General features: G+C 42.3%; 1 protein-coding gene across 2 annotated transcripts in view; it reads right to left on the reverse strand.

The window, feature by feature from the left end:
- Nucleotides 1-14,434, reverse strand: part of NEBL (nebulette) — a 339,555-nt gene that overhangs the window by 210,794 nt on the left and 114,327 nt on the right. For both annotated transcript variants that reach the window (XM_067702907.1, XM_067702909.1), the window contains exon 3: nucleotides 1,357-1,441. In XM_067702907.1, coding sequence (XP_067559008.1) covers nucleotides 1,357-1,441 — 85 coding nt within the window. The remainder of the gene's footprint in view (nucleotides 1-1,356; nucleotides 1,442-14,434) is intronic.

A 14,434-nucleotide genomic window follows, 5' to 3' on the forward strand; every position in this document is an offset into this window, starting at 1 on the left:
TGCCTCTCTTTGGCCGGCACTCAATTTTTTGAACTAATAGCTTAGCACACGGAAAATTAGCATTTTACATAAACCGAAAACTAACTGCCAACCAAGTCTTCATGGCGTTGTTAACCAACAGTAAACCCTACTCGGAGTTTTTTTCCTCTAATTAAGTGGACTGGGAAGTGGTCCCAAGTCCTCCAGAAAGAGGATGGAGGGAACTACCATCTCCCCTGTGATCAGATAAACCCGCGTGGAAATAATTAGATCCGTTGCAACTGAGAGCTGACTACTCTCATTACGAACAGCTACAACTGACATTTTCAAAGAGTGTGAGCTAGACACCTCCCTCCTTCACGAAGTCTACTCTTCTCCTTTTTCACGTCGAGGATTCTCAGGGACCATAGTACTCATAATCAGCCTCCACAGTCATACAATCTTTTTTTTAACTTTTCAACATGCTTTCACACCTAACTACCTATTTGACACCTGCAGCCACCCTCAAGACAGGTAGACAAGATCAGATAGACTGTCTCACTTTACACCAGCACCAAGAATCCCAGTGGCTGGCCCAAGGCCACAACCAATGAACAGCGGAAAGGGGACCTCAACTCAGCCTTCCCTCCCGGCTCCTCAGTGTTACTTTACCTCGCCGCTGACCAGTGGGCTGCCATGAGGCTGCCCAGCACACACGCTGAGGACTGCTCGGCAGTCCTACACCGTGGCCGGCAAGAGAACTTCTCTGAAAGAGAGCACCCTAGGTTTCTCAAGAAGAGACGGGTGTCCCTGAAGAAAACACTGTCATTCAAATCCCTAGTCTTAACCGATGTGTTTCGCCATATTGAAAGCACGTTTCCATCCAAAATGGTTGACTGGGAGCCAATCATGGTGTTCTAATCTTTGTTCATGCTGTCAGTGTGACATATGAAAGAAATATGAATAAAGTGACAGGATGAAAACAAAGCTAGTGGCTGGTGTGAGATACACAGACAGGGTGTTAGCCCCACACTCACTGCAATTGGGTCAAGTTAACACCTCTTTTCTCCCCTACATATGCAGTGTGGAAAAGCTATTTATAAAATGTTTTTAAATATTTAGGACCAAATAAATCAATATTGTTGGGAAACACTTACTCTGACCAGAACTCATTTACTCGCCCTAGTCCCTTGTGGATAACAGAACCGAGAATATCAGGGTGATCCAAGACCGGGAATAAAACAGACACTCAGCGCTTCTGCCCGGTCTGCCCACCCAGGCCCGCTTTCGGTCTGCACACCGGCTGGTGACCTGGCATGAACAGTACGATGACCGAAGAGCGGCTTCGTGAATAACATTTAGAACGAATGTAACAAAAATAGGCCTTTCAGAAATTACCTGACTCTGCAATTCACTTTGCTGTTTCAGGCGAAGATTTTCAGGTGTATCTGCCACCGTGGTGAAGGACTGCTTTGGGTAGTGTCTGTGGAGAAATTTTTTTAAAGAACATAATTAAAACACTGTGACACAAAACAATACTTTAACACCAGTTGTTTTATTCTTCCCTTCTGTCCCAATGGAAGAGGTGTCTCTCCTCTTAGCCAAGGTCACCTCTCTGTTATTATTCTGGGTCCCAAGCCCTCCTCCATTCTCATGACCCTCTATGACCCACCTATCCCCACTGTCTGCCTACGCTTTCACCCTGCGCTTCTCTATTCTATGAGCTACATCCCGTCAGCACCCAAGCGCACTCAAGGCTCCCCTGACTTCTATCCCTCCCTCCACCCACACTACTCCAGCATGAGGTCCTAGAGTCTGTTCTCTCCTTCAGCCAAACTTCCTTACAAAGAGGACTAAGCTCACTGTCTCTGCTCATCTCTTCCAGCTCTCTCCTCAATGCTATGCATCCTAGCTCCTGTTTCCAGACGTTTCCCTGGTTAAAGCTGTAATGGCTTCCTGCAGCACAGAGGAGCCAACAGACATCTTTTGGGCTTCCTCTTGCTTAGCCTCTCCTCCATCCTCTTCCTCGGTGTCTTTGTCCCCACACACTCCTGGCCAGCTTCTCCCCTCCTAGCTGTTCCTCCTCTGTCTCCTGGGGGCTCCCCTCTGCCCATCCTCCTTCAGGGTTCTCACAGGCTTTCTTCTCTTCTCAGCGTACGCCTGGGTGATCGCCGGGGTGATCTCACTCATTCCCACAGCTCTGGGTACCCCCTCTATGCGTGCTCATCACTTCCAAATCTACATCTCTAGCCCAGCTTTCCCTCCTGAATTTCAGAGCCACTGGCACTGCCACTTGTGCATACCCCATATTCACCACACATTCAGTCTGAAATCCAACAGTCCATCATCCCACCACAATCCCACAACGATTTCTTCCCCGTGTATTCTCTTTCATTTATTAGCGCCCAGTTGCCCACACTAGAAACCTGGGAGTAATCTTGACTCCGCACACATCTAATCAGTCCATCACCAAGTCTATTGATTTTATCTCCTAAACAGGTCGATTATATTTACTTCTCTTCGTCTCCACTGCATTTTTTCATCGTAGGCCACGTTTATCTTTTAGATAACTACAACACGTGCCAGACTTGCCCTTCTAATCCAACTCGTCAAAGCAAACTTTCCACAATGCCAACCTGATCACCTGACTCCGCTGAGTAAAACCTTTCCATGGCTTCCCATTGATCCAAGAAAAAAGTCCAGCCTCCTGTCCCCCAAGGCCCCCACGATGAGCCTTCTGCAGACTTCTCGCTCACATCCACACTCTGGCTGAGAAGTTCACCCCTCTCCTTCCCACCTCTTCCCCTGCATGCTTTTCCCTGGCCTGGAACACCCCACTTCTCTGGCTAACTCCTCTTTATCCCTTAGGTCTCGCCTTCGATTTCACTTTCTCCAGGAAGCCTTTCTGGTCTCACAAATGTGTCCTAGAATGTACTTTCTGTCCCATTATAATTTTTTTCGTATTCATTTGTATGTTCCTATTGACATGTCTCTGTCTCAGAGTCACAAGGAAAGTTCCGCGGCCGCAAGAACAGGCTATCTTGTCCCTTGTCAGAGCACATTCAGCACCTACCAGCATCTGGCTCACATGACTTCAATAAATATTTGTGGAAAGAAGAATAGAAGGGAGGGAAGGAGGGAGGGAGGGAGCAGGGTAGGAGAAAGAGGGGAGAGAAGCAGCCATATGACCACAGTGCATGTCAGGCTACAGAAAGCTTCACCGCATTACATCATACATAATGACATATATGCAAACACACAAACCCTCCTGGTGGTGGAGTCATGGCGTCTACTCCCATGTGTGGTTAAGAACACCAGCGACTGCCTCTGCTCCCCATGCCCAGCCAGCACAGAGGGTACATCTCTGGCTGCTGTGACTCTATCACCACAGAAGCTGTGGAGCTCAGAGCTGTCCCTCAAAGAGGCCCCACTCCCTGTTTCCTTCTCCCTGGCCCCTCTCCTTGGTGATGTCCACCCTCCAAATCTTCCTGTGGCTTCTCAAAAGTCCTCTAAGCCTCACTATTTCACCATAATTTTCTTGCCTTCTTAGAGCAGATACAAACCTAATTTAAATTTTTTCTTGATAACTCAGGGTCATCTAAATAGACATTATCAGATCATGATACAAAGCAGGAGTGCTTTCAAAGTTTACAAAGGTTGGGATGGCCTAAATCCCATGAGATCGTTGCATTTTTATGTCTGTTGGACTGGCAAACAGATCATTTCTCACACACAGCAGTTGGCCTTGCACAGCCTTCTTCCCTTCTGGTTTCCTTCTTCTATCCCAGGGTAAGCAACTAGAGAGTAGTCAAGTTTAGTGAAATGTTGGTAAAACTAGAGTTACTGGTTCAAGTGAGGAAGCTGTAATAGGCAAGGTGTCTCCCTCTCCGTATCCTGAAGTCATAGACTTCATGTCAGCCACACACTCTGGGGGCTACTTCTTTTTCTTTTTAATTTATTGAAGTATAGTGGACTTACAACATTTTATTACTTTCAAGTGTACAACACAGTGATTCGATATTTTTATAGATTACTTGGGGGCTACTTCTGAACGGTGCTCCAGACAGGTGAAGCTGGGCAGACAACTTCAGTGTGTTTTAGAATGTTTGCAACTCAATCTTGGAAAGCTGAACTTCACTGGACTTTAAAATGTAGCCATTATGTATGTATTGGTATACTTTAAAGCTAAAATAACAAATTAGCACTTTTTTCTTTCAAAATATATTCTGTGGAATAAAGTTTCACAGAGATTTTCAGGATTTCCACAATGTTTAATTCAAAAATGTTATGTATGTATTTTAACTACTTTTGAAACTATAATTAAAATCTACTCTCAAACATGTTACAGAAAGTTTAACCCGTTGAGACTGTACTATACTAACTTGCAGGTTAACTCAGTTTAGGGGCAGACTTTGAGGGGACAACCTTCTCCTGCCATTTACGTTTAATTAAAAATTATGTTTAAAAGCTAAACATTACATTTTAAATTAAACAAATTAAATATTAAACAGAATTTTTAAGTAAACAAAATTTAAAAATTAAACAGAATTTTTAATTAAACAGCATTCTAAGATGGAAAATTGAACTGTTGTGGGGGGGCAGGACATTCAATTTGCAATTGCTTCTCTGTATGTACATGAACTTGGCCCACACCAGGCAAAAATAACATCTACTTGGATACTAACAAAACCTCACTTGCCACTCATATCTCCCATTTTAAAGTTATCATTTCATGAAAATAATCTATTCCCACCATTTGATTTTATAATGAGAAAAGGTGATAGATTTGAACTTACAAAATACATGCATATAAATAAAACACCACTTTAACACGTGTGGTATTGGGAACCCATACTAAGCTCTATTTGGAACAAAGTTTTACACTGAAAAGAAAAACAAACTGAAAAGCTTCTGCTTTTTTCTTTCTTTCTTCCTTTTTAGAGGACATACTCTGCTCACGTGACGGCCGAAGCAACAAACTGACTGACATGCTGAGCAATTATAATGAGGACTACAAACAGATTGTAATACTTTGCACTTTTTCCAATATCCTTCCCAATCCTAAAATTTAATGATTTTGTAATAATGGGTAACATAACTTTCTCTGAAGATGCATTAACAAGAAGGAACTATCCAAATTTTTGATCCAGAAGAAAAATTCAACTTAGTATTAATAACCACAATAAAAAATGCCGAGGAAAGGAAGAATTCATATCTGAAACTACTAGGAGTCATGAGCACTACAATGGATTAAAACCTAAGGCTTTGGGGACCAAAGTTATCTTCAGAGCTAGCAAAATTCAAGTGAAGGACTTCCCTGGTAGCGCAGTGGTTAAGAATCCGCCTGCCAATGCAGGGGACATGGGTTCGAGCCCTGGTCCAGGAAGATCCCACATGTTGCAGAACAACTAAGCCCGTGCGCCACAACTACTGAAGCCCACACGCCTAGAGTCCGCGAGCCACAACTACTGAAGCCTGCACACCTAGAGCCCGTGCTCCGCAACAAGAGAAGCCATCGCAGTGAGAAGCCCACGCACCACAACAGTAGCCCCCGCTCACTGCAACTAGAGAAAGCCCACGTGCAGCAACAAAGACCCAACGCAGCCAAAATTAAATAAATAAATAAATTTATTTTTTTAAAAAAAATTCAAGTGAATAGGGTCTTGGGAAAAAGTGCCTAACAATCAAAAGAGAGTGGAATCGTCTCATGAGTTGGAACCATGAGACACAGAAGTAGTAAATGTAATTACAGACATGGCAGCACACACTATTTACATAAAAAATAATAATTACAACATCTGGAGAAACCTAATGAATTTTGCCAAACTGGACACATCTGAAAATCCTGGATTTCTCAACATCATGTCCACGTAGCAATGTCCATCTAAACTAATCTGACGATATTCTGCTCTGAAGTCATAGTCTCAACTCCCACCCACTCACTGCCCCACCCATAAAAGAAAAACAGACCCAGAAATAAACTGAGGGCTCAGTGGTCCCTCATGGGATCATAGGCACGGAGAAGCAAAGCATTTTAAAACTAATTGACGGTACCATACAGTTAATTCTAGCTCTACACAAATACTGCATTTAAATGATTGTAGAAGTGTAGACACTTCCTAAAATAAGTGTCTTGAAAAGAAAGCTGCAGGAAAGATGATTTCTTCACTAGGCTTAGAGGAAGAAGGACATTTTCTCCTTGTCCATATTAGGGGACAGAACTTGGGGCATAAGGCACGGGGGCATGAAAAAACACATGTTGAAAAGGAATCAGGAAAAAAGTAAAAAGAAAAAAACCCAAAAGATGGAGTGGATAAATTGGTACATTAAAATATTTCCTGAATAATAAAATATAATCATGGAACTATGACAAATAACACATTGGGAGGTGGTGGAAAGATCTGAAGAATATCGTGAAATGTTTAAGCATCAGAAACAGAAGCCTCTTAGCTGAAATATGCAGGAATTGGATGAAGCGTATGTGTCAAGATTAGGCTGACAGCTGCAACAAATCCAGATTTCGATGAAATGCTACATTAAAGATAAATAAAAAGAGAAAGAATCAAGATAATCACAGAAGACTACAACTGAAACAGCGAAGTTAGGTCACAAGAAGAGGGCTTCCCAATTTTTTCATCCCTGTGAGATTCAGTTGACAAGAATATAGGAAAAGTTGTATGTAAACCAGGAGACCAGGGCTGGGCGGAGCGAGGAAAGCAGTGTAATAAGCAAATGGCAACCTCCACAGAGATAGTAATGAGACAGAACACTATCAGAGAAGAGCAAGAATCCAGAACCTCTCACTTTTTATCCAGAGCCCAGGGGTCACGAGAGCACTGGAGCCAAATGGCCTGGGTCTGGACCTGGCTTTTCCACCCACTGTGTGTCTTTGGCAGGTTTCTTAATCTCTCTGGCCTCAACTTCCTCATCCGTAAAATCGACACAATGATAGCACTTGTTACGCTTGTTGCAAAATGAACACCTGTAAAGCATTTCAGTGTCTGGCTCATCAGGCACTCAATGAAATATCTATTATTAATAACAAAAAATGTTATTATTACTATTATTTCTACTATTACTTTCTCTTTGCTTTACTGCAAAGTGACTTACCCTCTGTGTCTCATTGCCTTCATCTATATAGCCTCTTGCTAGAAACACATGAAAGAGCTTTATAAATGGAAAACTACTCTAAGTGTGAGATATGAGCAAACCACCTAGCTATATAAAGCTAAGATCGTTATGAATTTACTTATTGTAAACCCTGTAGTAATACAATGGTTCTCAACCACTGTCCCTGGAGGATAGCTAGCAACAGGCGATGTCAGGAGACATTTCTGGTTGTCACAACCGGGCGAGGTGGTGAGGAGACAGATGCTATTGGCATCTAGTGAGCAGAGGCCAGGGATGCTGCGTAACATCCTGCAGTGCACAGGACGGCCCCCACTCTAAAATATCTGCAGTACTGAGGTTGGGGGCCCTACATAATAGATCTCTAACATTATAAGAGGCCACCAAGTTTAAGACGGCTAGCTGTTTCCAACCGCTAGCTGTTTCAAGATTTTCCAAGAGATCGTCCAGAAAAAGACCAGAGATCTTTTTTTTTCATTCTCCCCTGCCTGGCAAAGTCAAATGGCCTGCCGTCTCCCTCTAATCCTGCGCCACAGTGTGGGTCAATGACGCCTGTCTGAGTCTCCTCCTCTCCAGCACTTAAGTCTACCCACCCTCTCCAGTTTTCTGTTTCTCTGACCACTGTTACAGTTCTACCCAAACTAGAAAATCTGAGAACAGAACTCAGGTGTCAAAAGCATTTATTATTATAGCATTATTTACTGATGGGCCCTGTGCAGAAAAGAGTAAATAGAGCAGGCCCAAATGCTATCTATGAAAAGCCAGCTTTCCAGGTTGGCCCTTGGCTAGTGTCTAAGAACTTGGATTCTGGGAGGGTTCCCAGCATCCCTAGTTGATAAGGGTGGAGCACTGTGCCTAAGCTGTTTGTACAAACAATAAGGTTGATGCAGAACACTTGCTCTCCTTCCGGGAGTCTGGAGTTTGGGTACATGCCAGGCAGAAGAGCCCCCCGGTAAGAACCCTGGGAGCTGAGTCTCTAACGAGCTTGAGTGGTTGGCAACATCTGACACGTGTTGTCACAGCTCATTGCTGGGGGAGCTAAGCGTGTCCCACGTGACTTTCTGGGCGAGAACTCTGGAAGCCCATGCCTAGTTTCCTCTGGATTCTGCCCCATGCGCCTTTTCCCTTTGCTGGTTTTGCTTTGTATCTTTTTGCCGTAATAAATCATAGTCACAAGTGTGACTCTAGGCTGAGTCCTGGGAGGCCTCCTAGAGAATCATCAAACCTGGGGGCAGTCTTGGGGACCTTAGGCCCTCTTCTGCCTAACAACTTATCATTCATGAAAGAGGAACTGTATTAACATTTTTAGTATATTATCTCCTTTAAGAAAATGCAACTTTATCTCTTAAGAACATTGAAAAGGCAAAAGTTCTGACCTCGCGTTATTAAATTGACTCTTCAGTTCTGCCTTTCTGAGTCAGGTGAGGGCCTGATGACTTTTCTTTGGACCATCGTTTTATGCTCTGATTTTACCCAAGGAAGTAATTTTACCCAAGGGTCAAGATCATAACTATACTGGATAGTGGGGAGATGATAGAAGGTTTGAACACAATTTTAAGTATCTCCCAAATTAGAACAACTCCATTTTGTAGCAATAATGATTGTTTCACATCATTCAAAATTAACTTTAAAAAGTGAAAAATAAAATATTTTAAAATAACCAGGCCCTGAGAGAGATTACCACCACGAGGGTCGTCTATGAAGCTGCTTACAAAGGATGCAATGCAGCAAAAAAGAAAATAATTCCAGAAGGACAAGCTGAAATGCAAAAAGGAATGGTAAGCAAATAAAATGCTAAATTCAATGCACCACACACACGCATACGCATACACACACCCACATACACACAACATTGTATGGAAAAAGACAGAGCTAAAACATCTGATAGTAAAATGAGAAGGTAGCATGAAAATAAAGCATTCTAAGGTCCTTCTGTTCTTCATGAGAAAGGTTAAGACATTACTGAATTTTAAACTGTGCTTAAATAAATGTGATAAAATTCTAAGGGTAACCACAAAGAATGGAAATATAACACATAAATTCAAATCCTATAAAAGGGGAAAATCAAATTTTTTAAAAGTGCCAAAACTCTAACTCAATAAAATTTTAAAAAAGAAAGAGAATAGAAACAAAAAGCAGCATAGAATAACGAGACAAATAGAAATTTAACAGTTGGGAGAAACAATTCAATAATCACAAAAATGTAAATGGGTTACATCTGCTAGCTAAAAGATCAATATATAGTCATATTTTTTAACTCCACTATAAAATAGCTATATTAAAATGAGACAAAATATACTTTTAAAGTAAAGGCATTATTAAGAATAGAGACACTATAGGGGCTTCCAAGGTGGTGCAGTGGTTGAGAGTCCGCCTGCCGATGCAGGGGACGCGGGTTTGTGCCCCGGTCCGGGAGGATCCCACATGCCGCAGAGCGGCTGGGCCCGTGAGCCATGGCCGCGGAGCCTGTGCGTCCAGAGCCTGTGCTCCGCAACGGGAGAGCCACCACAGTGAGAGGCCCATGTACCGCAAAAAAAAAAAAAAAAAAAAGAATAGAGACACCATATAGTGATGAAGGCTCAAGTCACCAAAAAAGCATCACCTTAAATGTAGATTTAAAAAAATATGTGTGTGTGTATATATGTATACACGTATATATAAGGAGAGAGGGAGAAAGAGAGAGAGAGAGAGATTGTGTGCACATGCATGCAATATTAATGACAGGGAAAACTGGCATATTCACCAATATGGTGAGAATTTCAACACTCCTCTCCCATGTATCGCTAGGTCAAGCAAACAGACACAAAATGAATAAATATAACAAATATGTGAAATACGGAATTTGTGACAATAACACTAGTAATGTCTCTCCACGGGGCGGTATTCAACCTATCTAATAACCAGCACATCATGGACACCCACCAATCAAAAGGGGTCTCAGAGCCGGCCCGGCCATGAACCACTGGCAGGACTCACCAGTGTGGACTGAGGACGACCAGTCTGCCTCCAAGGCAGGAAAAAGCAGGATGCCAACGTGAGCCATTATAGAATGACAGCAGAATCGTGAAAAGAAATGAAAACTGTCTCAGTTGTAATATCAACTCTTCATACGTGTATCCTGCCCCATAGTTTAGAGCTTCCCTGAGGTTGGCCGCTTTGGAGCCCAGATGTAGTAAGAAAAGGAAACAGCATGAAACTGGGGTGGGGACAGAGACAGGATGAGAAGGGAGGGGAAGAGAGAAAGAGAGAAAGACTTCAACCCAGGCTGGGATCTGCCATCACACACTAAACATGAGAAACAACTGCTAGGCCTCCATGAAGAAGACGCATCCAGCAGGAGGGGCCCAAGGAGCCCCGTGCTCTGCACAGAAAAGTTTCTAACGGCAAAGGAGCAACAGGGACAAACGCAGCACGAGCACACACAGGCCAGGCACAGCTCTGAAGACTAGATCAAATCAGACCTACTCATGAAGGGATGGGGTCTCAGGGACGGTGAGATGGAGCCGCTTCAGACAGAAATAGGAACTGGTACATTTACATCTACAACGTGCTGTGCTCCCTCCAAAACTAAAATGTTAACAGATTTGTTTAAGGAAGGCCTCCTCCATGGCCGAAAAAATCTGAACTGAAGCCAGTTCCAAATTGCCACGGGCCTTCCTTTGTAAATGCTTTTGCTGCCTAAGCACACTTGGCCAGACACATCAGGGAGCTTCTCCTACCATTTCCTTTCCCACCTGGAAATCTCACGGGGCCTGAACACCCAAAGCCGCACACTGGGCTTCTTTACCTGGTTCTTCAAGGGCAAAGCATGTAGGCGCTCACATTCCTTGTCTCCATTTATACTTCTTTCTCCAAAAGAATATCCTAAAACTCACGTTCATTGTATTGGAAGGTTTTTGTTTGTTAAAGAGCAATAATGGAAAATGGCATATTAGGTAAGAGAAGGAGAAAACCTGGAAGTTTTTTTTCTTCGAATAAAAGTTCCTGGGAAATTCCATACCTATTAATAATTTGCAAAAACCATCCTACTTTGGTTATCCTTTCAGATGTGTAAAATTGTATAAATTAGGAAATTCTCATAGCAAATGTTTTAAGACCTAGATGATAACACTGAGTAAAAACAATTCCACATTATTTCTACTAATATTCCAGCGTGAGCGCTGTCAGGGAAATTAACATCTAATGGGTAGAAGCATTTTAAGATAATATCTTTTTTACACATTGGGGTCAATCTGGGCATTTTCTACCTAATATAACTCCTTAAGTAAAAATTTGTTAGTGTATGATTAACACTATTCAACGTCAGCGAAAGACATATTATAATTTTACTCATGATATCCTTCCAGTATCGTCGAGTTCAACATGCTTCTTTCACTCTCTGGCTATGTCACTGATGTGATGTCTCTTCATAGATTTCTCTCCCCAGCTGTCATCTCGTTCTTAATTCTACCACTAATCTTCCCTGCAGCACCTCCATAAACAACTCCCATATAATGCCACTGGTTGCAAAACATCAATTTTTATGATTTAAAAGAAGACAGTGAATTAGAGCAAGTAAATGGGGAGTGCTCTTCAGAAAGGAGGTTTACGAGAGCCGCTGGTAGATCACATAAAAGCGAAAAATGGATTATGATAATGTAGGCCGCCCGTACATGAAATACAAGCCCAGCTGAAAGGAGGTACAGAAAGCAAACCCCCGGCTCTCTAAAGGGCAGTCAATAACCTAACGATTTACCAAATTCTCTTTCTGTCTGTAAGGGTCAAAAACTTGCCACCCTCTGAATTACTTCCTCGGCGGGACTCCATCATAACCTCTATCGTGTGTTTACAAAGGAGGCCATGATCAAAGGGATTACACAGAAAACCAACCACACTATGAAATGCTTATCAGCGTTTGGAACATGTCACCTAGATTTTGAATTACTCTGTAAAAGGTGAGTAATTAATACACACACGCGTGCGCACACACACACACACACACACCAGATGCTGTTTAAGAAAAATATGAGCTGGTAGAGGAGAGTCTGTGCCCAATGCTGTTGCCGACATTGACCGTGGGAATGTATAAACAGGGGCACACGTGCAGCTGGGCAGCTCTGTGATTCGGGCCCAGGAACCACCAAAAGGTGCTGGTGACCAGAGCCAAGAGAACGCACGCAGATCTGGGACTCAAGCATCTGAGGCATTACCACAGTCTGAAAAATATTAAAAGCAAAGTTCCTAGGAAAACAGAACATTAGAAACACAAGAAAGATCACATTATCTTCCTTTGCTAAAAATAATAATAAATATAGTACCTATAGCAAATACTCAGTATCCGTAAAAATAATTATTTAAAGCCTAAAGAAAGAGGGGGAAGCATAATTCTGTTTTTTAGAAAGACCTACGCAAACCTAAAAATGTGATATTATACCCAGCTGTGCATTTTGGGTAAAAATGTTATAGTCTCACAGAAAAATGTGTGGCCAAAACTCAAATCAAATATATTGTGGGAAACTAAGAAGAAGAGCCACTACCACTGGCATACTGGTCTATACTTCTTCACCCATGTGTTACCGCCCACGTTCAGGGCAGACATCACTAATTCACACCACTCCTCCCGAAGGGTCCAGGAAAGACGCAACGTTCTTCTCAACACAGCACTCCAGGCAACCACCCGCCAAACATCCTGGACCACAGGCTAAATGTCCTTGCCCTCCACAGACTCTACTTATTTGACAATTTGCAGATCAGTTGTTTCCTAACTTTACAGGCTATGAAAGTAATATCGAGAATCTAAAAGCTATTTAACCATCGGCCTCTACTATGCAATTAGCGATATATTCTGGTGGAGCAGAGGAAGACTTCAACGTACTTCAATTTGTTCAGTGCCAAACTGTGTACAATAATTCATTTGATATGGTTTCAGAACAGGCAGACTGGGGGAAAACAAAGGGAACTGTACCAAAATTAGCATCTTTGACACCAGTGTGGGTTAGAGAAAAGGAACCCATAGTAGACAACATCACCAACTACTTACGGTGGCCCTGCCTGTCCCCCTCTAAGCAAGTCACATTCCTTTCCTGGGTACCTCAGGCAGAGTCTAACCACAAAACAGATCAACTCTTCTTTAAATGTACTTTTTTCTGGCTGCTGATTATACAGTAAACGAAAACCCAACAGGCCTGTACTGCTGCTGTGTCCAGTGCCCTGGATGAAGAGAAGGACATGCAGCTTGAACCCTTTTCCATCACAGGTTAATGACACAGGGAGAAAAGAGGGACTTTGTGAAAGGTCTGAATGAAATGCTCTATTTTAAAAGAAATACAGGTATTTCCTTCAAAATTGTACATAGCTGCTTCAATATGTTTGACTCAAGTGGCAAACCAAGCACCTCCCACCCAAAGTCCAATGGAAATACTTTTTAAATGTACATAAACACATATATAATAAATACATATATAAACATACAGAGAGAGAGAGAGAGAGACAATGTTAGTTGTTTAAAAGCACTGACTGTAGAGAGGAAAAAATTAAAGACGCCTTAGCTGATAGTTAATGGATAGAGTCAAAACTGTTGACCAGATATAAGGGGGCTCTGGAAATGTCAGCAGGGTCACCAGGCTATCTGAAAACCAGCCAGCTCCTTGGGCCCTTTCCCTTCTCCATTTACTCCCCATTCAGAGCATATTCCACTGGCAGGAGAGGTGGTCACCTGGGCAGGTATCATCAGTCTTATGGGCAAAAGTATGGCTTTGAAATTTTGAAGGAAAATAGTTTTATACTGTATCAAACTATGAGGACAAAAATACGACATTTTCAGTCAAGCCAACTCAAGTTTCCAACCTATGCACTCTATATTTTTTAAATATTAAAATAGGACATTTTCCATAGTAACAAAAATTTTAAGATACACCAAATTCAGTGGCAACTGAGAATGTGTTTTTAAAGCCCTGACTAGAGCCCACGGTAAGAAATGCATCTTACCCCACAGCCCAGTACACAAAGTGTATATAAAATGGAAGTTTCCAAACAATATAGACATCTGTTCTGCCTGATGATCTCTAACATTTTTCTACTTTGTTCTAGTAGATTCCTTTTTTTTTTCTTTAATGCTGGTCTCAGCCCACTAAGTCAACGTCCTAATCCAGGAATGGGTCCAATTCGCAGTTTGAAAAACACTGAACTCACAGAAGCAAAGCAAGAAAAAAATAAATTAAAAACCATAAAAAAAAATCTGAGGACCCACTGGACCTCCAAGTGTGGTATACTCTGTTGACTGGCAGGGTTTAAAGGCATAGGATGATGTGGCCAGGGAGGATTTTTGAAATGCCAACTGATTTTTTTCCTCCCAGTATTTCCCCTTCCA

This window comes from Pseudorca crassidens, chromosome 1 (assembly GCF_039906515.1).
Source record: "Pseudorca crassidens isolate mPseCra1 chromosome 1, mPseCra1.hap1, whole genome shotgun sequence".
NCBI lineage: Eukaryota > Metazoa > Chordata > Mammalia > Artiodactyla > Delphinidae > Pseudorca > Pseudorca crassidens.